Consider the following 24640-nt stretch of genomic DNA (forward strand, 5'->3'; position numbering starts at 1 on the left):
TGGTAGGATCCCCCAGGGATAGGGTTGGGGTGCCTCAGGCTGTTAATAGGTCAGTCAGGGGGTTGCCTCTCATGAGAGGGAATGAGGCAGCCTGTGGGCCTCCTGCATTCTTCACTGGCTGCCTGAGTTGCCAGACTTTGGGGCGAGGCCCCGGCTTCCTCACAAAGTTGCATGCAGTGTGTGCTGCTGAGCCAGTGGAGCTAGCTGGGGCCTAAGGGCAGAGGCGCACATAGAATCTCCTAAGGTGATCCCGTTTCTCTATCTAGGGATTGTCATTCTGTGATATTGTAGATACTAGACACTTGTTATAATAACACATGCACCTTTTCACCTCTTATAGTGCTGACACTCCAACCTCGAGCTTTGTGTACACTAAGCAAACATTCTACCTCTGCATCCCAACCTCGTCCTTGTACTAACTTAGCTGAGACAAGGCCTCATCACCACGCAGTTCTGGCTGGTTTGGAACTCACTTTATGGATCAGGCTGGTCTAGTCACGAAGATCTACCTCTCTGCTTCCCAAGGCAGGGATTAAGGGCCTATGCGATTGTGCTCAGGTTCATTTGCCCTGTTATATGTTATACATTAGAAACAGATCCCCCCAGTCTCTGCTTTGCAAGCCTGCTCAGGCTTGCCTAGGTCTCTGTGTGTCCGGGATCCCCTGTTCCCATCCTTCAGGTTTCTCCTTTGGTACAACTAGAAAAGTGATGTGGAAAAGTTGTTCCAAAGCCATATATACACTCAATGGAAAGCACTGTCCCTGTGCAGTCAGTGACTTCTCTTTCTGCTTGTTGGGTCCTGCCGGAGATTTGTGTAACTTTGAGTTGGTTGTTGTCAGTGCTGGGAATAGAGTTTAGCAAGCATTTTATCAGTAAGATCTTAAGGTGAATTCTCATCCCCATTGCCCGCCATTTTTTCCCCTTATTTTAAAAAGACATGGCTTTGTGTATCCAAGACTAGCCTCAAATTTCTATATAATTAAGGATGACCTTGAACTTCTTAGCCTCCAGTCTCCACCTCCTGGATGCAGTTATCATGGCCAGTATCACAATGCTGTGTAAGTGGGGCTGGTATCAAACCCAGGGTGGTCTCCTAAATAGTAGGCAAGTGCTCTACCAAACACTCCTCATCCACAGCCCTGGCCTCTATCACAGCATTGTGATACTGGCATGTGACTAGGGAGCCTTGTTGGGACCTCCTGGGGGGAAGGGCCTCCAACAGCACCGAGAAGAAGCACGTACAGTCACCTCGCTAAAGAATATTCATTTATTTATAATTATTGCTAAGTAAACTTCTCTTTTTAAACAGGAACATAAAAACACAGTAGGGCTCTGCACAAGTGGAATCTCTAAACAGTTGGTTTGTATACATGTCAAAATAAGTTAGAGTGGAGTTCGGCCAGGGCTTCTGAGTCACCCTTTTCAGAAGCCTGGGAGGGGTGAGGCTGGAGCTGTGCCAGGACCACCTCCGGCTCCAACTGTATACTGTGCTGTGCCTTCCTCTCCGTGTTGCCCGGCACAAGGCGAGGGCAGGGGCTTTTTCAGTATGGCACCCCCCAAGGGGGTTGTGCCAATGGCAGGCTGGGGGATAGTGGGAGACCCCACCCAGGCCAGACTTCTCCCTTCTGTTCCAAGACCAAGGCCACTGCATTGGCAGGAGAGGAGGAGGAGGAAGAGAAGGAGGAGGAGGTACAGGGTGCTTTTTGGTACCAGGGAGAAAGTCATTGTGGGAAGAGGTAGTTTGCAGGGGTGATGCCTTCTGCTCAGCAGGAGAAGAAATAAGTGTCTTGTACAGTGATACCTAATCACTGCCACCTGAGGGTCATCATGATGGGCACCTGGGAGGCCGGGAGCCATGGGAAACCACACCTGGGCCACCGTGTCCCTCCTCACCCCCAGTCCTGAACAGTCACCCTGAGGCCTGGCTTGGGGGCCGTCACACTGCATATCAGCATCCTCTGCCCCAGCTGGTCTCCCCCTCTTGGTTTCTCAGCCAAAGCTGGTGGCTTCATCTATGCCTTTTTGGGGTTAGCCCCACCTGCTCCTCCTTGGGGGCCTTGGGATTTGTGGGCAGGGGAGCTTACGAATGGAGGACAGAGGGGAGGGGAGTGGACAGGTGAAGAGGGCCAGCTGGCTGGAGAGGGCCAGGTAGGTTCTCTGCCTCCCCCACTTCCCTCCTGCCTTAGCCTTCTGAGGCTCCCAGCTAGTGACACACCTGGGCCAGGGCCCCTCAGGCATGGCTGCTTTCGGAAAGGGAGGCAGGAAGCGCACACAGCACACAAAGCCGAGGCTTGGACGAACCAAAAAACCAAAACCAACCAAAATCAAAACCAAAAGAAAAAAAAACCCAATAGAAACAAAAACCAAAAAAAAAAAAAAAACCAAAAAAAAAACCACTCTCCATCAAAGATGATAGACAGGAGAGATGGAAAGGAAAACAAATTTCCTTCACAATACCCTCGCTTGCTGAAAACAGAATTTTCCCCTCCCTCTCTCTGGTCTTCAGTTAAACATTGTTGCTCTTCCTCCAGGGCCGCAGCCGCAGCTCACCCACTCCCCACAACACCTGCTTGCTCATAAAAAACAAAAACCAAAACCATTCTAGTTCCCCTCTTCCCATGGGTGGTCTTCCTTGGCTTCCCCTGAGGACAGCCACTCTTGGTCCCAGAGATGTGTCACCCCAACCCACCCTCCCTCCCCGCTGGCTCAAGGAGCCGCCACCTATCTTTATTAATGCTTGCCAGACGCAGGGCATGTCCTGGGTTTGTTTGGTGAGGACCCTGTAGTTGGTACCTTAGCTTGGAACAGACCTGGATGAAATGTGTTGAAATGCACATTAGGGACATTCTTTCAAACGGGGCTGGGGCAAGGGAGCTCTGCAGGCCAGCTGGGAGGGTGCTCTGGAGGCTGGACTCCCCCTGGCTCTCCGACAGGCAGGGCCAGGGCTAGGGCCGCATGCATGCCTGCATGGAGCAAGGGGAGGCCCAGGAGGTAGAAGGCAGAGTGCCCTGCCTGGCTCTTGAGTGATAGGGGGAGGGAAGAGGTTCTTGGGTCTGACCAGGGTGGGGGTGGGCAGTGTCGGGGGGTGGGCAGTGTCGGCCAGTGCAGGGGCTCAGATGTCCTTAAAGGCCAGAGTTGGTGCACAAGAGAGACAAGACCTGGCTCAAGCATTCTTTTCCCGGAGAGCGCCTCTGCGCCTGAGGTGGCTTGGGGAAGACCTCTAAGTCTGTGCCTGTAAGAGGCCTCACTGGCATTCCCCCTGCCCACACACAGCAGCAGGCCAAGGAGAACCAGATGCGGACCTCCTGGTTACCTTTCCCTCACCGGGATGCCTAGGCCTGTGGCCAGCTCCCTGCAAGGACAGTAGTAGAGTCTCCATTTGGTCTAAAGATCCCTAGTGGTGCAAATGATTGAGGGTGGGGAGGAGGAGGGCCAGGCAGTGGGCAGTAGCTTGGTTCTGGGCTGCAGAGGGGCAGCCCTCAGTATGTGGGTCTCACCCTGCGCCCTCCCCGCCCACTCAGCGGCCTGCTATAGCACATTGTAGTAGGCCATCTCTTTCATGGCCTGCTCAGTGAGGGTGCTGGCCTCTGCGCTGCCGTCCACACTGCTGTAGGTGTAGGCGTTTTCCTCGAAGTCCTCCATCTCCTGATGGTTGTCAAGTTCAGAGGGGTCGGGGCCTGCCAGCTCCATCATGGGGTCTACAAGAGAGGGGCACAGTTAGGCCTAACCATTGGGCATCCCCAGCATCCTGCAAGAAGGGGGGGGGAATGAGGGTAGGGTGGGGTGGGCTTAAAGTCCAGCCTCTGTTTCCTCCGTCTTTGTATCCAGGCAGTTACAAACCCTACTGCTGGGTGTACAAGGAAGGGCCTTGTCCCTGCTAGGTCACTAAGCCCTACTGGGTCACCTGCAATGCCTATCACTGGTTCCCCCTTTGCTATGGGACTCACGTAGTACCCACTGCATGCCAAGTGCTCCCCAGACCTCACCTCATCCAGTGTTTGCCTGCAACCTCATCCTGCACACCGAAAGGCTGATCAACCTCCCAGTCATCCCACAAGTGCTCCTGTGAACTTGCAAAGCTCTACTTCGGGAGCACCTGCAGGAGTGGTTTTTCTACATTACTGCATCAAACCAGCCCTACCCTGGTCCTGGGCTCTCCAAGGACAAACTCAGCCAAGGTAGGTTTATCAAAGCATCTCTGGAGACAGGGGGAGGTCTGAGAGGTGCCTTGTAATTCTGTCAAATTGGAATCTTACTATAAAGTTTGCTGTTGTGACATAGCAGAGTGCCCCCTGAAGAGACATGGACTGGTATGAACCAGTAGCCCGGGAGGATGGCTGGTAGGGACTGAGGCTGGCCAGCGGAGTGGGTTTTGCCCCTGCCCACTGAAGAACTTTGGTAGTTGGGGGAAACAGACCTAGCCCAGGGCTCACCCTGATAGGTCCAAGGTGGGCGTCTCAACCTTGGCATCACTAACATCTGGGGCCACAATCCTTTGTGGTAGGCCACTGCAGGACATCACAGGGTCCTGCACTCTTCCCATCTGATGCCAGAAGTATCTTCCCAGTTATCTGTATCTATGCACATATCTATCCTCTGGGGGACAAAATCACCCTCCTCTGCCAATGAGTGGCTTAGGAAATGGCAGGTAACCTAATTCTGACCACTGGGTCAGAAGGAAATGCTTGCTGGCACGTTATTGGTTTTAAAGAAGGAGGACAGGTCCCTTTCCTGGATGTGCCAGGAAGCAATGTTCTGGTGGCTACTGTGACACCATGAGTGCAGACGAAAATGCCAGTCATGTGGGGCCTCACAGAGGTGTAGCCTAACTCTGATAATATTCATCTGACTTAAAAGATGGCTCAGGTTTTCAATTCCTCTCTCTGCCTTTTATTTCATTTTATTTTATTTTATTTTATTTTATTTTATTATTTTTTTTGGATACAGGGTTTCTGTTGTAGCCCTGGCTGTCCTGGAATTTACTAGATCAGGCTGGCATTGAATTCAAAGAAGTGCCCGCTTGTGCCTCCCCAGTGCTGGGATTAAAGATGTGCTCCACCATGCATGGCTTTCTCTCTCTCTTTTGACTAGATTTTATGTAGCTCAGGCTATCTTCAAACTCACTATATAGTCAAAGATGACCTTGAACTTTTGGTCCTCTTATCTTCACCTCCAAAATGCACCACCACACCCAATTTATAGGGTGCTGGGGTCAAACCCAGGACCTTGTGCAAGCTAAGCTAGCACTACCCACTGAGCTATCTCCAATACTTCCAAACTGAACCAAGCCTAGGTGGTTCTCCGTCCGTTCTTACTGCCATCCCATCATATACCACCACTGCTTATTACAGGTCACATTTGGTGTGCCCACTTTTGTCTCCATTACGCCCACTGCTTCAGGCAAGTACCTCAGGCTGGCCTTGAACTCCGCATAGAGTTGCAGACTGTGTTGAACTAGAAGAGGCATACGAGCATCCAGCTGCTGTAGCAGCAGTGCTAAGCATCCCTGGAAACGAGGAAAGAGATGGTTCCCTCACCCCAGAGAACCAGGCTTCATGACTCCACTTGTTTGCAAAAGGACTAGGTTGGCTTGGCGTCTGCTGGCGACTAGCTGCAAGGCAAGTCCACTGTAGTGAAGCTCCCAAACGGATGCTTAGGGAACAGTCCAAAGGGCTTTGAAACCAAACCCCCAGCCTGGCACCTCCGGGATTCAGACCCAGCCACCAGTATTAACAACATTCTTCACTGAGTTGCAGGGATGGCTCAGGGTTTAATGCACAGGCATTCTTCCACAGACCCTGGAATGATTGCCAGCACCCACACGGTATCTGTGTCTGTAACCCCCATTCCATCGGATCTGACAGCCCCCCCTGGACTCCACTAGGCAAGCCTGTGTGGCACACAGACATACATGGAAGCAAAAAACCCATACATATAAATGTTAAGGGAGAATTTTCAAAGGGCTCCCATGGGCAGCCAATTTGAGACGTCATCCTGCATCAAAGCTATCCAAAGGGAGCCTGTTGGAAATGCAATCCCCTCACCCCCCTCCTAGAGACTGCTGGAAGCCCAGCAGTTTATGTCAGTTCTGGGGAGACTCTGGGGAGATACACTAGGTAAGGAACAGAGAGCCTTTGGGTAATGAGGACTGTCAGCAGCAGGTCTGGGGCAAAGCTAAGCCCCCTCTACATGTCCACTCCAGACAGCGTGTATCAAGGGGCTACAGAGACCATCCAGATGTAGGCTATAGGGTTTCTGCTTAACATAGCCATAGTAAGACTATTGAAAGACTACCTAGAACAAGCCACAATGTCACCTCTGCCAGAAATTCTAGGCCATTTACTGGCCAGATGCTCCAAATCCAAGTCCCGAGCAGTCTGTAGTGGCTTAGTCAACCCACCTAGCGGCTGCCAACGCACTGAAGGCTTAGCTTAGGGAGGAACCTCGGGTGCACTTTCAGCTGCCTCCCGCCCGTACAATTGAAAGCTACCGCCCCACAATAGAGTGGTCAGCTCTGCTGCGACCAGACAGACGTGGGGACGTCTCATAACAGTCGTCCAGATGTTGCATCCTCCAGATTTTTTTCTTTCTTTTTAAGAGACAGGGTCTTATTCAGTCTGGCTTGACCTCAAACTTGTCATCCTGCCTCTGTATCCCAAGGGCTTGCATTCCAGGTATGTGGAGCTGCACCCGCCTCTTTGGAGATCTCTCTCACTCTATAGCCATGCTGGCCTTGAAGTGCGGTCTTCCTGCCTCGGTAGGAAAAGGCTAGAATTGTGCGTACTGCCGAAGTACCCAGATCTCCTAGATCTTGGGTTCTGTTTTAATTATTTTTCCTACATTTATTATTTATTTTATGTTTCTCTCATAAACCTCGCTGACAGAACTACCTGTCCTCTCTGACAATGTGGCTGTATTCTCTCCAGCGGGTACCATGACTGATTGAATGTCTGAGACTCTCCATGTGCCCTCGGGAGGTGTGACCTTGTGTCCCCCACCTTGTCACTTTCCCACCCACTTACTTGCAGTTATCACGGCACCTCATCATAATGACGAGAGAGACGGCTCTCGTGTGTTATGATCAAGCTGCCTCATCTCTCTGCCCCGTGGTTTCCACTATAGGAATAATTCCAGCCTCCCTGGGAGGGTCACATGAGTTACACAGCACTCAACGTGTAGAAGTTATTGTTTTATTATTGTTTTAGTGAGCCCATGTAGGTCCTTGGAAGAAGACATAAATACCCCCCACCTGTTACTGCCACAATGGCTCTCCAGGTTCCCCCTCTCTCCAGACCTGAGCCCACCTCATTGACGTCTCAGCCTTGGCCAGCCCCCCTACACTCCTAATTGGAGAGGAGACTCCTGAGTGCGCCAGGCTGCTGTCAATCCTGCTCTGTCCACTGCGCACAGCCCACCCACCTTGGCTGTCCAGGCTGATGTCCATGACGCCGTGCTTGACCTTCATGTGCCGGCTCAGGTTTCCCTTGAGGTTGAACTTGCTGGAGCAGTATGGGCACTTGAATGGCTTGCTGCCTGCGTGCAGGTGCATATGACCCAGCAGGTTGTACATGCGGTTGAAGGACTTCCCGCACACCTGGAACAGGGAGGGTATCAGAGGGCTGTGGGGAGCCTGCCACCCTGGCCAGTCTGCCTCCACCACACAGGGCACACCGTCCCAGTCCCCAAGCAGTACCACTTCAGCAGCTTCAAGGCTCCGCCCCTCACCGGCCCTTCACCCCACCCCCTTCGCGGCCAGGCAAGCACTGACCAGGCGGGCCACGGGAATGTCCCATACCTTGCACTTGAACGGCTTCACAGGCGAGTGCACAATCATGTGGGTCTTGAGGGTTTGCTTCTGCACGAAGGTCTTGAAGCAGATGTGGCACTGGTAGGGCCGGACGCTGGTGTGGATCAGCATGTGGCGCTTCATGTTGGCCTGCAGCGTGAACTCCCGGCCACAGACCTCACACTTGAACTCCTTCACACCCTGTGGGAGCAGAGAGACCACTCGGGGTTGGGGCAATAACAGGTGTAGCTCTGGGAAATTCATTTTTAAAAAACAAAAAACTTGATTCTTTGCCGGGCGTGGTGGTGCACACCTTTAATCCCAGCACTGGGGAGGCAGAGGGCAGGTGGATTTTGAGTTCGAGGCCAGCCTGGGCTACAAAGTGAGTTCCAGGACAGCCAGGGCTATACAGAGAAACCCTGTCTCCAAAAACAAACAACCAACCTTGATTTTTTTTGCATGTGTATGGTGTGTCTGCCATAGCACAGGTGACCATCGGAGAGCAACGTTCAGAACTTTTTCAGGGTCTCTCCTTCAGGTTCTCGGGTTTGGTGGCAAGCACCTCTGGTAGGTCTGCTGTTCCAAACTACCTTCCAGGATGAGGCAACAAACTGCCTACCAGGCTGGTGTGCATGCAGATCTGATTCAAGGCCAGCACAACTTACCGATAAAAGCCAGGGTGTACTGGAGGGAGATGGCTCAGTGGTTAAGAGCACTGACTGACTGCTCTTCCAGAGGTCCTGAGTTCAATTCCCAGCAACCACATGGTGGCTCACACCATCTGAAACTTCCAGTACCAGGAGCTCTGATACCCATTCTGGCTTCCATGTGTGTAACACACACACACACACACACACACACAAACATTTCTACATGTAATAATAAAATATAAAAGCTGGGTATAGGGGCACAAGCAGACAGATCAGGACACACAGTCAGAGTGTCTCAAAAGAGACAGGAGAGGGAAAGCCAGGAGTCTCAGCAATAGAGCGCTTATCTACCAAAGGTCAAGTCCTGGGTTCAGTCACCACCACTCAGCAAAAGAATAAAAACCTTTGTGCACCCGAGGAAAAATAACTAACACTGAAGTACGCATAAAGTTCTGAGTTGCAGTTGGGCGGTGGTGGCACACGCCTTTAGCCCTGCACTCAGGAGATGGAGGCAGAATAGATCTCCCAGCTGATTCTTAACACAGACACTCAGTCCTAGGAGACACCAGCTCCAGAGTAAACTGTCTGGTCGGGACTGCTGCCTGACTGTTTATGGCTCGGCACAGGAATAGGGTTGCTGTGGGCACAGGGGATGCTGGGAGGGAAGGCGGGGTCACAGCTGGTCGCTCACTGTTCTGCTGAAGAGCACCTCACTGGGACAGATGCACATCTGTGGTCACAGCTGCTGTCTCAACTACTTAATCTATAACCTGTCTGCATTATGTGTTTTCGTGCGTGTGTACTGGTGACTGAACCCAGGGAGTTTAGATACTTTAACAGGCCCCGTATCTATTCTCTTAGCAGCCAGGCGCTCTTTCTTGTTATACATCCTCTCTATCCTTGTGACAGAGTGGGCCACATGACCACCAGGGGGCCCCATTCAAGAGCTGTAAGCACAGATGTGCATGGGGTACAAAGTAAGGCCTGGACACAGATCCTTTTAGGGTCTCTTGGCACTTTAGTATGGTAGAGGTCTTGAATACACAGCTACCAATCATCCCTCACTCCTAGCTTTGCAGACACTAATAATCAATTACACGGTTTTACTGATGAGCCCAGGTACAGCATCTCTCTTTTTTTTTTTTTTTTTTTTTTTTTTTGGTTTTTCGAGACAGGGTTTCTCTGTATAGCCCTGGCTGTCCTGGAACTCACTTTGTAGACCAGGCTGGCCTCGAACTCAGAAATCCACCTGCCTCTGCCTCCCGAGTGCTGGGATTAAAGGTGTGCCCCACCACGCCCGGTTCATCTTAATCTTTCTTAACATTATACATTTAGCAGCCAAGACAACTGACAGGTCAGCCTTGCCAATGGTCCCTGAGCTAGCAGAAAAGTTCTGGAGAAGTCTAGGCTGGAGAAGTTTGGGATCCTGGCCTGGTAGGCTCACTGTAGTGTCTACTGTGACACTATGTGTCTCACAGGTCACCACATACCAGGGGACTATTCACAGCCTTGAAAGGTTAAATTTGAAGGAATCTGTGGGTCAGCCAACTGCTAGGATGGATGGTTAGGTCTAAGAGGCTCCATTCCACCTTCCTGGGTAGAAGGGCCTCTTCGGGGAGGGAGGTGGTGATGGCTGAAAGGTGAGGGGAAGAGAACTCGTGACCTGGCACCAGGAGGAAGAGGAAGTTGGATGAAGGTTGGGTCTAGCTACCTGGTGCATGAGAACGCGGCTGCCCAAGTGCGCGTCTTCACAAAGTACTTGTCAGGTAAACGTTTTTTCATCCGTTATACTTTTAAGAGATACATATTCATTTTATGTGCATGTGTTGTAGCTGTGAGAATGTCTGTACATCATGTGTGTGCTGGTGCAAGCAGAGACCGTGAGAGGGTATTGGGTCCCTGTGGAACTGGAGTTCTAGGAAGCTGTGAGCTGCTGTATGTGGAAGCAGAGAACCAGACCTGGGGCCACTACAAGAGTAGCAAAGTGCTCTCAACCGCTGAGCCGTCTCTCCAGCCCTCTTTCCTCTTTGTGTGCATGTGTGACCACGTGTGTGCAAGTGCACATATGTGCACATGTATGTGTGGAGGCCAGGTCAGCCTCAGGTGTTGTTCCTCATGGGATGTTCCATGGGGGCCTGAGGCTCACCAATGAGGCTGGAACCCTCCCAGGACCCGCCTCCTTCCCCTGCAGTAGGATTATAAATGCATGCCAGCATGCCTAGTGGCTTACACAGGTATGGTTGACTGACCTCAGGTCCTCATGCATCCATGGCCCGTCTTTTACATTTGTATATTGTGTGTATGTGTGTCTGTCTGTCTGTCTCAAGTGGCAACTAATAGGAGTTGGCTCTCCCTCACCACACGGGTCCCAAAGAACAGACTCAAGTTTCTCAGGCCTGGCAGCAAGTGCCTTTACCTGCGGAATATCTTGCCAGCTTTCCCCAGCCCCATCTATCCCTCTCATGATCATATATGATACACCTCTCTCTGGTGTAGGCTTGTGTACATGTGTGTGGGGGTGCAATTGTCCGGAGGCCAGAGGCTGTGGGAAGTCTTTCTTAATTGTTTCTCCCCCTTATTCTCCAAACCTTCCTGAACTTTGTCTTTGTCATCTGGCTAGTGAACCAACAGGAGCCACCTGTGTCCTCTCCCCACAGAGGTGGGGGTGGGGTCTGCTTGCCCACACAGCCATCTTTTACAGGTGAGGTGTGCTGGGAACCTCAACTCAGGTCCTCATGCTTACACAAGCACTTTACACTGGAAACCATCTCTCCCCAGGCTTCAAAAACACTCTAAAGAACATGAGCACTCATGTGGCAGGCTATAACCATCTGTGACTCCAGTTCCAGGGGATCTGGGGCCCTCTTCTGGCCTCCAAGGGGACCAGGCACACACTGCAGTGCATACTCACACACATAAAATAAAAATAAATCTTAAAACAAACAAACAAACAAACAAACACTTTACCTGTGTACTACACCTAAATAATCCCATCTGGGGCTTTGGAAGGCGTTGGAAAGAAAGTGACATGGCGGAGGGCCATGGCTGGCAGCCTTACCTTGTGGGTGAGAGAGTGCTGTTTGAGGTGATGGATCTGGCTGAACTCCATGCCACACTCAGTGCACACAAAGGGCCGCACATTCTGGTGTTTGAGCATGTGGTTTTGTAGCTGGCTGCGGTAGTGGAAGGACTTGTCACACTCAAGGCACTGGTAGAGGGTGGGGCCCTGGTGGGAGGCCAGGTGGCGCTTGAGCTGGGTCAGGGTGGAGAAGTCTAGGCCGCATTCGACACAGACATGGCAGCGGCCACTCTCGTGCTTCACCTCATGGGCCTTGAGCTCGCTAGGGTAAGCGAAGCCGCGGCCGCAGAAGTGACAGCTGTAGGGCTTCACCTCCGAGTGCAGCAGCATGTGGCGTTTGAGGTGGCTGGTCTGAGTGAAGGCCTTGTGGCACACCTGGCACTTGTGGGGCCTCGTGCCCTGGTGCGTCAGCAGGTGCGTCTGCAGGTGGCTAGGCTGCTTGAAGAGCTTGCTGCAGTGGGGACACGAGTGTGGCTTGATGCCGTTATGGCCCAGGATGTGCGTCACGAGGTTATACTTAGATGTGTAGGACTTCTCGCACATGCGACACTGCCAGCGTTTCTGGCGGTCACCCGCCTCCACTAGGTAGGAGTCATCGATCTGCACGTTGATGTCCAGCCGGTCCAGCTGTGCCTTCTTGTGGCGCTCCACTGTGGAACCCGCCGTGTCCGCCTCGAATTCGCTGGACTCCTGCCACACGAAGCCCTGCTCTGGTTTGACGAGTTCCGTCGTCGATGTCATGTTGGGAGGCTCAGGATTGCTCAGGGGGGCCAGGTGGGGTGGCTCAAAACTACATTCAGTGGGCAAAGTCTCTGGTCCAGGTAGTGCCATGCTGGGCTCGGGGAAGCCATCCCGGGCTGGATCCGGGAAAGGAGGATCGAATGGGGCCATGTCCAGCTCTGGCCTTGGAGTTCTCGGCAAGTGCCGGAGTGTCCGGGGCTTGCGGCTGAAGGCGCTGAGGTCGATCATCTTGACGGAACTGCTCTGCACCAGGGCCTCGCAGCCGCCGCTGGCCACCTCGGCTGGGGCCTCTGCAGGGCCCGGGTCTTTGTCATCACCAGGCACAGACACCTCATACACCTCCTGTTCCTCTTCCTCTTCTGCCTTCTCAAACTTGACCTTGGGTACCAGCCTCACAGGGGGCCGTGTCTTCCTCCGCGTGTGCTTCTCAAAGGCTGCCTCTACCTCCAGCACCTCCTCTTCCGGGGGCTCTTCCAGGGCCCGCCCATTACAGGCCAGCTGATAGATGTCGGGCCCTGGCGGTCCTGGCTCCCCCATGGCTGTCCCAGTCAATTCTGGCCCTAGGTCTGGGTAGAAGGCCTCAGCACTTATGGTGGCTCCGAAGAGCTCATTTTCCGAGACCAGGCCCAGCACAGCCGCCTGAGCCAAGGACAGCACCACCACAGCGTCGGTCTGTGTCCCTGAGTCCATGAAGCCCTCCATCCCGTGGCGTCTGGCTACGAGGGCATTTCTGTAAGAGAAAAGGGACCGTTAGTACTGCTAATCCCATGCCTAGGAGGCACCAGACTCATCAGACAGGGGTCTAGATAATTTGGGGTGTGTGTGGCCCTGATGTTATGACCTCTGCTTTGAGAACAGGATATGCTTGTAATATGAGGAGCAATGACCACCTCTATGTATCTAGCCATCTTCTCCATCTCTCTGAGAGGCTCTGGGTGAGACCCACCTCCTGCTTGCCTAAGTCTTTCTATCTGTAAAACAGGAAGGAGGGTGGATTTCATCTGTGAGTCTTTTTCTTTGCCTAAGCCCCCATGCTAGAATTACAAACATGGGCCACCACATCCATCTGCCCAGGGGTTCGGTAAGTGCACAAACGCCCATGTGCAGGCCTGCGTGAAGGTCAATCTCGGGCTTTTTTAAAGATATGGTCTCTAATTGAACCTGGATCCTCCTGACTGACTCTGCCTTCCAGCTCTGGGGTTAGAGGTTTATCTGCCCGGCCCATCCTCAGGTCTGTACAGCAAGCACTGTCCCCACAGAGCTATCTCTCTAATCTTAAACTGGGTCTTACAGGGTCTTCACTGTGCCCTCAGAAATCTGTTTCAAAATGCGCAAATATGACTCCACCCTTTTTTCAAAAAACAAAACAAAACAGGATCTCAGAATGTAGCTGAGGCTAGCCTGGAATTTGCTATCGTACAGCCTTAGCCTCCTGAATGCTGCAGTTACAGTCAGATATGTGCCTCCATGCCGGGTGATTTATGAATGAAGTTGAACAGCCTTTTATTTTTCTCTTTTGCAGAGCTGGGGATTGGACCCAGGGCTTTGAGCATGCTAAGAAAGCACTCTTCCACTGAGCCCCAGCCCTTCTGTTTTCAAAATTAATTACTCCATTATTTTAAGAACTGATTAAAAAAAAAACCCACCTACTCAAAATATAACGTGCCACATTTCTAACATGCCAAGAGTCCCACTGGCGGTGCTGCCAGTGTAATTAATTTTGCACAGACCCTGGGAATGCACCATGAGGTGTTAAACAATCATTACCATCAGTGATAGTGTGGCTGCATGAATGGGGATTTAAAAATATATAGAGAGAGTAAAAACAATAGAACATGCAAAAATAAATTAGGCTCTGAGACTGGCTTCAAACATGGGCTGCCACCGGTCAGCCCTGATGCTAAATGGTCTATCATACAAGACACTGTTTTTCCTAATTAACTAAATGCCATATGCATATATATCCAAATATACCGATAAAAGGATAGCTTTAGATGACACCGGAGCTGTGGCTTGTGAGACTACTGTCCGACATGAGTCTGGATCCCAGGGGCTGGTGAGATGGTTCAGCCAGTAAGAGCACTGACTGCTCTTCCGAAGGTCCTGAGTTCAAATCCCAGCAACCACATGGTGGCTCACAACCATCTGTAATGGGATCTGATGCCCTCTTCTGAAGACAGCTACAGTACAGTTATTTATAAAAATAACTAAATCTCTGGGCCAGAGCGAGTGGGGCTGACCGGAGCAAGCAGAGGTCCTAAATTCAATTCCCAACAACCACATGAAGGCTCACAACCATCTGTATAGCTACAGAGTACCCATATACATAAAATAAATTTAAAACAAACAAAAAACCTGGATCCCAGGCTCATGGCTGAGTTATCTAACAGGTTCAGGTAATCAATACCACTGGATCCCGACCAGTTGTAAAATCAGCAAAAGTGTCCGCCTTTCCCCTGGCGTCACAAGCACTGTAAGCCCCAGCTTTGAACAAGGTGCCCTTCCCCAGCATTGCTTGGGTGCTCTGCCACCAGTTTCCTGGCCTCTGTCCGCTCCCGTGCCCGTGCCAGCTTCCCCAGGACACAACGGCATGCCTGTGCTGTGGGTGCCTCCTCCTGGACTTCAGATATTCACGTCCCCACGCCCTGCCTTGGCTCAGTTCCTGACACACTCCAGAAAGAGGAAGGACACTTGTGGGGTGGCTCTGGCCTACCTCACTCCTAGGGCCAGCGTCCGGCACATGGCCAGCGGACAGCCCTTCCTCAGGAAATCAGTCCAGGCCTGGCGCTGCCCTCCCCCCAGCCAGGAGCTTCCTCTTCCTGAGGAAGCTAAAAATACCCCAGACAGGAATCCGGCCTCCTTGCAACAGACACGGAAGATTAAACTGTTAAGCTCAGAGCAGGGCTCTGGTGGAAGGGGTCACATGGGAGTCCTGCGGGGAGCGTCCGGATCCATCTGGAACTGTGCAGGTGGCTAAACTCACTTCTGCTCACCCTCGCCACTGCCAGCTTCACTTGACTAGGACTGCCCACTTCAGTCACTTGTAATTGGTACTAAAAGGTCACTCCTATGCCTTAGTTTCTCCATCTGAACAAGAATGAAAGCTCATAAGGAAGGGCATGGGACCCCCAAGAACGTGCTGCAGGCAGGACAAGGATCTTAGTTAATTACACAGCCCTGAGTGAAAGAAAATATGGACAGACAGCATCATCATCCTAGATCCCCAGAAAGATTGGGCCCCAAATTCAGCAAAGCTTTGGTGATTGCAAGGATAACTGTCAAGAATTAAGAACTCATAAAAAAAAATATTGCTAAATCCCAGCTGGGTAGAAGGTCTAGTGCATAGGGAAGGTGAGGGACTGTCCTCACGGAGCCCACTAGCCAGAGGTGGCTTTCCTAAATACAATGGAGAGAATGCCACGGTCTGCCACACCAGCCCGTCCCAGACACAGCACCAGACAGCATCAGTGGCTTTGAACAAACAATACACTCAGCAAAATTTTTAGACTTCCCACACGGCAGGACCCAGGAGGGTGGCAGGGCCGGCCAATCACAGGCAGGGCCTGTGCTTAGAACTTGGCACTGGAAGCTGGGTGTGACAGCCCACACCTATAGTTCCAGCGCTTGGAAGGTGGACTAAGTTCAGGAGTTCAAAGTCATCCTCAGCTACATACTGAGTTTTGAGCAGACAAGACAAACAAACAAACAAAGAGTCAGAATAACAAGAATCTGGGTTGAGTGCTGAGGTCAGCGCTAAGTCTGCCCCACTGTGTCTCAGAGCTCAGTTTCTCATTCCCACTCCTAGGGAGGCGTTCTGACTTGGAACACACAAGATGAGACGGTGTGGCTTTCCTCAGAAGCCCAGTTGCTACACCCTACACCCTCTCACAACCCCAAGAAAATGATGCACAGGGCCTACTTCACATCTAGACAGAGGGTGACCACTGATCTCTGGCCAACCCTGCTTGAGGGGAGACCATGAGGCTGATTCCTGACTGCAAGAAAAGTCCCGCAATTAACTATACAAACTGGGGTCCCCTCCAGCAAGGAGCCACTCCTTCGTGTCACACATACAGGATACAAACCAAGTCTATATATCCCAGGCCACCTGGGCCTAGCCATCCCCCAGGAATAGGTGGTTTTGACTGTTGTCTGTTCTGGCTGGCAAAGGGTGCTTACTCATTCAGTACTCTTTGAGGGCCAAGGGTGGGGGCCTAAGAATTGTCAATCATGAGCCACAGACACGGCAGAAGCTTATCATTACTGGGGGCTCCAGGCCTCATTTAACCCTAAAGCAACCTGACTCCACAGCCAAGGAATGGTGACAGGAGTTCTTAATTAGCAGGGCAGAGCTGGGTCGCACCAGGCATCACTAGCACCCAGGGGGACTCCAATTCCAAAGCTGCCAAATCTGGAGGCCACATCATAGCATAGTGCAGGAGCTGCCTGCCCAAGGGTACCTGGGGCCAGCAGAAGCCTGCAACCCGGTGGCAGGGGCTGAGCCCTGTGTATTTGTGGTCTGGTCTCTTGGGGTAGCTATGTAGGCTGTGCATGCGTGAGTATGTATTGTGTCTGCCCAAGTGTGTGTTATGTGTGTGCAGAAGGGGCTCTGTTGACAGAGAGGGCAGATTCTAAGTGACTTGCCACTCTGCCTGTCTGTCTGATGTAGAGAGATAAGTATGGGGGAGGTGGCCTCTAGTACAGTGTCCTTTTCATCCTTTTGGACCAGTCTTTTGGCTTAGTTGTCCCTGAGTCCCCTGGCTCCTCCTCACGGGCTACAGCCCTTCTGTCTGATGCCCTGGCCCTGACTGCTCAAGGCAGAAGAGTCCACAGGGGACTGTATCACTTGTGGCACAGGGATGCTGCAGGCCCCCAGGGGCCCTCTATGGCACCTGCCTTCTCATGGCAAGGTCTTTCTTTATCATTTGTGCTGGGGACCCAACCAAAACGTGAAGGTGTCCAAGAGAAAGAAAGGAGCTTGAAGGGCCCTGTGCTCTTTCAAACTGTGTGGCTAATGATGGGGCATCCATTAGTGTGGTACCTCTGCAAAGCTCCTCCCACTTCTCATCCTGCCTCTCCTCTCCCCAGGGTGTGGAGAAAGTAAATGTTAAAGGCAAGGATAAAGAGTAGCTGCCAGAGTGCTGTAATGCAGGGAGTGGGCTAAGGGAAAGAAGAAAGGGAGAGGGAGGAGGGAGGGAGGAGGGGGAGGGGAGGGGGTAGAAGAGGAGTGAGATCGAGGGGGAGGGAGAGAGAGAGAAAGAAGCTGTGGAGGACAAGAAACAAAGGCCCAGAGGGGGAGGGGACCCAGGGAGACACAGAAGCCCAGGGCTGCCCTATTTCCCAGGGCTCAGCATCACCTCTGGGCCAGAGGGTCAGGCCTGATCCTGGGGAGGGAGCAAAGTCTCCCCTTTGAGACCCAGCAGTAGGCTTCTCCATCCCAAAAAGGGCCCCAGGCTTCTCACTGTTACTCCAAAAATGCTTTGTCTCCGTCCTACAGCTCCAGAGGGCTGACAAGCTTAGGGACCATGGGCAAGTCACCTGATACCGGATACCTTGGGTACCTCACTGACCCCACTATAAAACAGACAAGAAGGCCTGCTTGGAATCTCAGGGTTATTATGAAAACCTACAGCCCATATCCTATGTGCCTGCCACATCTTATCTGCCTGCCACACAGGGTCCCCTCATTACAGAGCCTTCCCTTATTACAGTTCCTGTCTTCAACGGAGACCCCCCTCTTACCCCTGCTTAAGGATAAGAAGGCTTGGCCAGGAGGTAGTTTCCCAAGCCTTTAATCCCAGCACTCTGAGTTCAAGACCAGCCTAGTCACACAGTGATTACCAAAAAACAAACAAACAAACAAACAAACAAACAAAAACCCAAAACAACCAACCAAAGTCAGGGGTGTTCTGCGGGCCTCTTGTGCCCACTAAATACAAGTGACTTAATCTGGTGACTATTTTCCTGAGGGCCCAAGAGGACTCAGTCCCCGGTGCTACCTGAGCAGTAACCAGGGCTGATACCAGGAGGCCCAGTTTGCCCTTGGGCTCCACTTCTCCAGTGGAACCAACTGAACTGACACACATGTACCAAGCACTTCCCGACTGCTGCCAGTGTAGACAGCAGGTGGGGCCTGAGATCTGTGAGGGCAGGAGGGGCAGCCTCTTGTGGGAGGGACAGGCTCTCAGGGAACAAGAGGGAGGAGTCAGGGTTTGGCAGTTCAGACCTCCAAAATCTGGCTTTGGAGTCAGCTGTGATACTGGGAGGAGAGGCAGGCCCCAGGGTGGGGCAGTCCAGGTAGCCTGAAAGGGAAGCAAGTTCCCAGCACACAGCTGAAGAAACACTCCTGGGGATTCACCTGGTAGCAAAACCTCCCCCTTGGCTTCCTCCTGTTGTTCACACAGCAGACCCAAAGGTAAGATGATCCTATCTATCCTCCTCAGAGAAGAGGAAGTGAAAGCCCAAAGCTTGTGCAAACCCTCGGTTCCTTGCCACAGTCTCATTTCTGTCGGCCACGGGCCACCCACAGCATGAAGGCCCAGCGGAAACGTAGCTGTAGTCTCTCCTCCCCAGCTTCCCCTTTCCAGAGGTTCCACTCCACAAGTTAGACGGGAGCTGGGCCACAGAGCGCACAAAGGTCTGATATATATCAGCCCCTGCTCTGTCTGGACAATGTCTTATCAAGACAGGTCTTGAACTTGTGGACTCAAGGGATCATCCCACCTTATCCTCCTGAGCACAAACCTCTCACGAGGAGCTCATATCTCCCTCGACAACCACCGTATCCCTACTCACTCAGCCTTACCGAGTGCTAGGATTACAGGTTTGCACCACACACAACACCGGGCCCTGTGCACCACCACCACCACCACCACCACCACCACCACCTCCTCTTCTTCCTCCTCCTCTTCCTCCTCCTTTTAAACAAGGCCATTGGGACCATAATGGGAGGAGTCACGGGTAGCAAGGCAAGGCTGGACTGCAGGTCTCCAGCCTGGATGCCCACCATGGCCTGGGTGTGGCCTAGATGCCTCAGCCTGCTGCCCAAGGCTGCCCTTAGTTCTCCTGCTGGCCCTCAGCCCCTCTCCTGCTTGATGGTTCCTGACAGGGGCCTTTGCCCATTCTAACTTCTCTGTCAGGAAGGAGCGTTACCCAGACATCAAGAAAGAATGAATGGGGGCTGGCGATGGCTCAGCGGGTAACAGCAACAGCTGCTCTTCCAACCACCCTCCATTCCCAACACCTGCAAGATGGCTCGCAACTGTCTGTAACTTCAGTTCCAGGGGATCCAAGGCTGCCCTCTAGCCTCTCCAGGCAGCAGGCACACTCATTGAAAGAGAGAGAGACGGAGACAGAGAGAAGCTAAGGACCCCTTGATGCTCAGCAATACATGGCTCTGCTCTCAAGTCACCAGAACCCTGGAAACTACAGGCTGTCTTTCACCAGACAGCACACATCCCCAGTGAACAGATGACCTTTTTCTTTACCGCAAATGCTGGACATGCTCCTCACCATAGCCTTTGGTAGAGACCCTTTCTTTGAACCATTTTGCCTGGCTTTAGGGTCTTCACTGCAGGGTGGAATTGTGAGGTCCCTAAGGCCCCTGCGCCACACTACAAGAACTGATCTGGGGTTTAAGTCCTAGTACACTTTTCTCCAACATACTGAACATAACTCTCCTGCCCCAGGATTGTGGGCAGGGCATTGCTGTCCACCCTGGAGGGTTGTAAGGGCAGTAGACAGAGCAAGGGTCTCACCAGTCAACCGTCTTGTGGAGTGTTTGGAACCTAAGAAGTCTGCCAAGACAGCTGTTCCTTGCCCTCAAATGCTAAACTAGAGGGGTGGGGGGTAGGGCAGGGTGTTGGCCCTGATCTGGAGCCCACAGTCACTTTCCATTGCGTCTGCAATCAATGGGCCCGTGAGCCCGTCTGGACTGCTGTGCCTGTGAGGCCCTTCACCGTGCACGGCTCCCCTTCTCTGTCTCAGATCCTTGCCTGGAAGTGACTTTTGCACATGCCAAGAACGCTCTTTCTAGTTCCTCAACCTTTTGCGTTTAGTTCATGCATCGCATCTGCAGGAAATCTTCCTTGTGCTGCCCCACCTGCCGAGGTCCCACCCTCTAAGTCCTCAGCAAGTCCAAGTTTAATCCTTTTCTGAGACATTTCCCAGCCAGGTGTGATGCTGCAAACCCGGCACTGGGAGCTGGAGGGAAGCACTTGGGTTCCACTGCGACTCCAGGTACACATTGAAACTATGTCTCAAACAACAAACAAAGTAACCCAAAACTCCTCTTCCTTCTTGGACTTAATCATAATTTTTAAGGATTTGTTATTGATCTATTTATCAGGACAACTACTGGCTTTGTATCTGAGATCTCAGATGGCAATTTCCAGGTGTGGATACCTGGCCCGTGTGTTTACCCCAGCAGCATCTTGTGAGAACAGAGACTCAAGGAAGAAGAGGCGGCTGTGGAGCACAGCTCAGAAAGTGGCCACATAGACAACCCCAGCCTAGCCGCCCTTTCCCTGAGTGGCAGGTCCAGTTCTTCTTCCCTGGGGGAGGGACAGCCTCCTGTATCTGGAAGGCTTCTTGTCGTTTCTCTAATTCTAGAAGCAAAAAAGCACACGTATGGTCTCCTCAACAAGGATGCTGTCTGTGCTGGACCCCAAGACCCCCAGCTTAATGTAACAGGGAAAAACAAAACTTTGGTTCACAAGTGCAAGGGGCGAAGAAAAGAACCACAGATGACTCTGGCTGGCTTTGAACTTTGTCGGGCCCTTCAATGAGTACATGTGAGCTTCTCTGGGAGTGGGGGAACAGCGTTTCCAACCTACAGATTCAGAATCTAAGGCAGTCCCTGTGGGCAGGGTGAAGCAGGCTCCCCAGAGCTTCCCCACTCAAGTCCAGACAGGACAGATTTCAGGGTCACATTTCCCTTCCTTTGCTAGCCCATCGAGACCTCTCATGGCTTCCCTTCCTCTTCATCTAGCCTCCTGTCCGGCCCCTCCTCTGCAGAGTCCCTGCCTTCTCCATCCTGTCTTCTTCTCCCTCCATTCCTCCCCTCTTCTGTTTCCATGGCAACCCCATCCTCCGCTCCGCTCTGCCACTCGGTCTTGCTTTCCCATCTCATCTCTTTCTCCTCTTTCATCTCTCCTGCCATCGCAGGGTAGAGTCCAGCTCTCCCCCATGTCCATTGCTTCTGGCCTGCTCCCATTTGCTCTCTTTTATCTCTCCCCATGTTCTCTTGTCATCTCAGAGTGACCTCTATTTATCTCTTGCTTAAAAATAAAAACAAGAAAAGAAAGGGAAAAAGAAACTCTAGCCCATTTGGCCCTCTGGTTCGGTCCCAGCCACCTTTCCCTTGAGCCAAAGGTCAAGGCCCCAGGACTGCAAGGAGGAAAGGAGCCCCCAAGGGAACTTCTCTGCCTGCCTTGAGAATTCTCCTTTGGTTTCAGCAGTGGGAAGAAGAAAGCACACAGTTGGGGGTGGGGCTTGCTGGAAGAGCCCCCTAGAGTAGCCTGAAGTACTACCCTGGAGACAGAGCAAGGCCTAGAATCCCCCATGATGCTGCCCAAGGTAGGAATTCACTGTTCTCAGGGAAGCCCTAGCCCAACCATCCAACAGCCCTGAGGCCCTGTCCCCAGGGCACTCTGACTTAAGAACTGGGTCCTCAATGGTCTCAGCGCTCTTCCCTACAAACAGGTGACAAAGTGGTGGAAATCACCAATTCTTCAACATTCACTTGTTTTGGGGATGTGGCCTAGTAGTGGAGCGCTTGCCTGGCATGCGAGATGCCTTGGGTTCTTTTCCTGGGAGGAAGGCAGGGTCAAGGGCTTCTTCCCAGGGTCCTTCCAGCTCCCACAGACTGAGCTGTGTTTTTCTTTACAGATAGACAAACTGAGGGCACACAGGCTTGGGCCTATTAACTAGACCCCGTTCCCTGCACTCTAGGACAATGCAGCCCCAGCCCACCCTCCTCCAGGACACTGCATTGCTGTGTTTAATCTACAGTGATCAGAAGCAAGTCCAGGAACGGATTTACCACAGAAAAGCAAGCAAACCGATTATGCCCCCGGCCCCAGGGTCTCAGAGCGACACAGCATAGAGAGGTCAGTAGACATGGTATCAAGCCCCCTGGAGCTGGGCGTGGTAGTGCACGCCTTTAATCCCAACACTCAGAAGGCAGAGGCAGGCGGATTTCTGAGTTCGAGGCCACCCTGGTCTACAGAGTGAGTTCCAGGACAGCCAGGGCTATACAGAGAAACCCTGTCTTGAAAAACCAAAAAAAAAAAAAAAAAAAAAAAAGGTCCCCTGGTGTCGTGGAGTAGGATGAAGGGGCCCAAAGACTATGAGAGACCTGGCAGTGCTGAAGAACACTGTGTGGTGGGGAGGTAGCAGGGATTTCAGCCTCTGGTTCCTGGGCTCCCTAGGCCCAGGTGGGTCCTGTTCTGTCCTGCCAGTGTAGCTGACAAGGTTCTCTCCAGGATGCCACAAGTGACAGGGGCCCAGAGGAAGCCAGGGCCTCCCTCTGCAAGTAAACAGGAGAGCTGAGCTGTGCATCCTCTGGCAGAAGGCTCAAGCTCCTGTGGGTGAGTCCTCGTCTCTAACCAGGATGGTGCCAGGGAAGGAAGCTACCACTGGCCAGGTGTTTACCTTCTGAGATCATGGATGTAGAGAATGGGACTCTGGTGACAAAACTCCTTCTACAAGCGGGCATTGTGGTGCGCACCTGCCATCCCAGCACTCCTGGGAAGTTGGAGCAAGAGGACCACTCGCTGCAACCTCAAGGCTAGCCTGGGCTACAAGTTTCAGGCCAACCAGGGCTCTGCAACAAGACCTGGCCTCCCAAAAAAAACCACCAAAAGTCAGGATAGGAAAGAAAAGGAAAAGCAAAAAGAGAACAGACTGGGAAGAACCGACCTCCCAGGAGGGAGGGAGAGAGGGAGAGAGGGAGGGAGGGAGAGAGGGAGGGAGGGAGGGAGGGAGGGAGGGAGGGAGGGAGGGAGGGAGGGAGGGAGGGAGGGAGGGAGGAGCTGAGTGACCTAGCTGAGGCCCCCAGGTTCAGCGGTGGCCAGGTCTAACCTCAGGCCTATGCTTTTAAATGAAAGCAGTGAGAGAATGCTGAAGCCTGCAGTTGAAGCTTGTGTGCAGGGAAGACTCGGGGATGGGAACCATTGCTTTCACCCATGCCTATGCTAAGGGCCACACAGGTGCAGTCACAAAGATCTTCAATAGCAGGGACCTCACAGCTTCTTAGAGGCAAGATTAAGAGTCACCAAACTGGAAATGCAAAATATCAGACAGGAAATGAGTACAAGACCAGGTAATCCTCCCTCCCCATTTGGGGAATTGGGAATGGTTTCCTATGTGAACCACAGACCTGAGCTGCAGAACTGGACTAAAGTTACCCCCTTCCTGCCACGCCGACCTGTGTGGGCCTCGTCACCGGACCTCTAACATGGGACATGATCACTACTTTTAGGGTAGCCAGGAGGTGGAACTGGAGCCCACTGGATGGAGACTGATGTGGGGTGCACCATGGGAAGGTGGGTGGGGAGGCTTGGTGACGGGTGATTAGGAAGCTGTCACTAAGATAGATGCAGCTGGCACAAGGGCTGTCACAGGCTGGAGGCACAGGGTGGAGAAAGAGTTCAGAATAACTGCCAACGGAGAAGCAGAGAAGCGCTGGGGTTGGAGGGCAGGCAAGGAGCGCGGGCCTGCAGCCGTCCCCTCCTTCTCCTCCAGTTAAGCCTTCGTGACTCCTCCCCACGGCCTCCATCCTTGAATATCCCCTGACAGCACTGCCTCTCTCCAAGCCAAGGCGGCACTGGAATCAACATTTATTTTGCAGTCACCCACACACCCGAGTCAGGTCTGGATTTATGCCAGGAGAAGAGTAATTTAGGTCTGCAGGGGGAGGGACAGCTGGAGTACACACAGGCAGAAGTCAGGCACACACACACACACACACACACACACACACACACACCCCGGCCGCACAGCGGGCCCAGTGCACTTCCATACAGGGAGATGGGGGAAACCCTGAGCATGGAGTGGAAGGTCACAAGATCATGTATTCTGCCCTCAGCCTCACAGCCTGTGGAGAGACAGGCACGTGTGGAAGAGGTGGCTCAGTGAAGGAGAAGGCTGGGGTCCTGTAATTAGGACAAGTGCACTGCGGGCTGATGGGTCTCCAGGTACCAGATGCTAACAGAGGAAGGGGCTGAGGGAGCCTGGCTGCCACAGGCTGCAGAAAGGTAAGCAGGGAACGTGTAAAAGACAGAAGTCAGAAGCAGGCAATGAGCAGGAGATGGTCTTGGAGGAGGTTCCTGGAGGAAGGCAGGCTGATGGATGTGTGGGGGATGCCCAAAGAGGAACTGGGCA

General features: G+C 52.5%; 1 protein-coding gene across 3 annotated transcripts in view; it reads right to left on the reverse strand.

The window, feature by feature from the left end:
• Positions 1 to 2691: 2691 nt before the first annotated feature.
• The window catches only part of Znf710 (zinc finger protein 710), a 67418-nt gene continuing 45469 nt past the window's right edge, over positions 2692 to 24640 (reverse strand). For all 3 annotated transcript variants that reach the window (XM_021167274.3, XM_029480178.2, XM_029480177.2), the window contains exons 2-5: positions 11495 to 12986; positions 7796 to 7987; positions 7420 to 7594; positions 2692 to 3698 (exon numbers count right to left, since the gene is read on the reverse strand). In XM_021167274.3, the coding sequence (XP_021022933.1) occupies positions 3529 to 3698; positions 7420 to 7594; positions 7796 to 7987; positions 11495 to 12958 (2001 nt within the window). In that variant the 5' untranslated portion in view covers positions 12959 to 12986 and the 3' untranslated portion in view covers positions 2692 to 3528. The remainder of the gene's footprint in view (positions 3699 to 7419; positions 7595 to 7795; positions 7988 to 11494; positions 12987 to 24640) is intronic.

The sequence above is a fragment of the Mus caroli genome, unplaced genomic scaffold (assembly GCF_978045245.1).
Source record: "Mus caroli unplaced genomic scaffold, Mus_caroli_1 scaffold_8, whole genome shotgun sequence".
Lineage (NCBI taxonomy): Eukaryota > Metazoa > Chordata > Mammalia > Rodentia > Muridae > Mus > Mus caroli.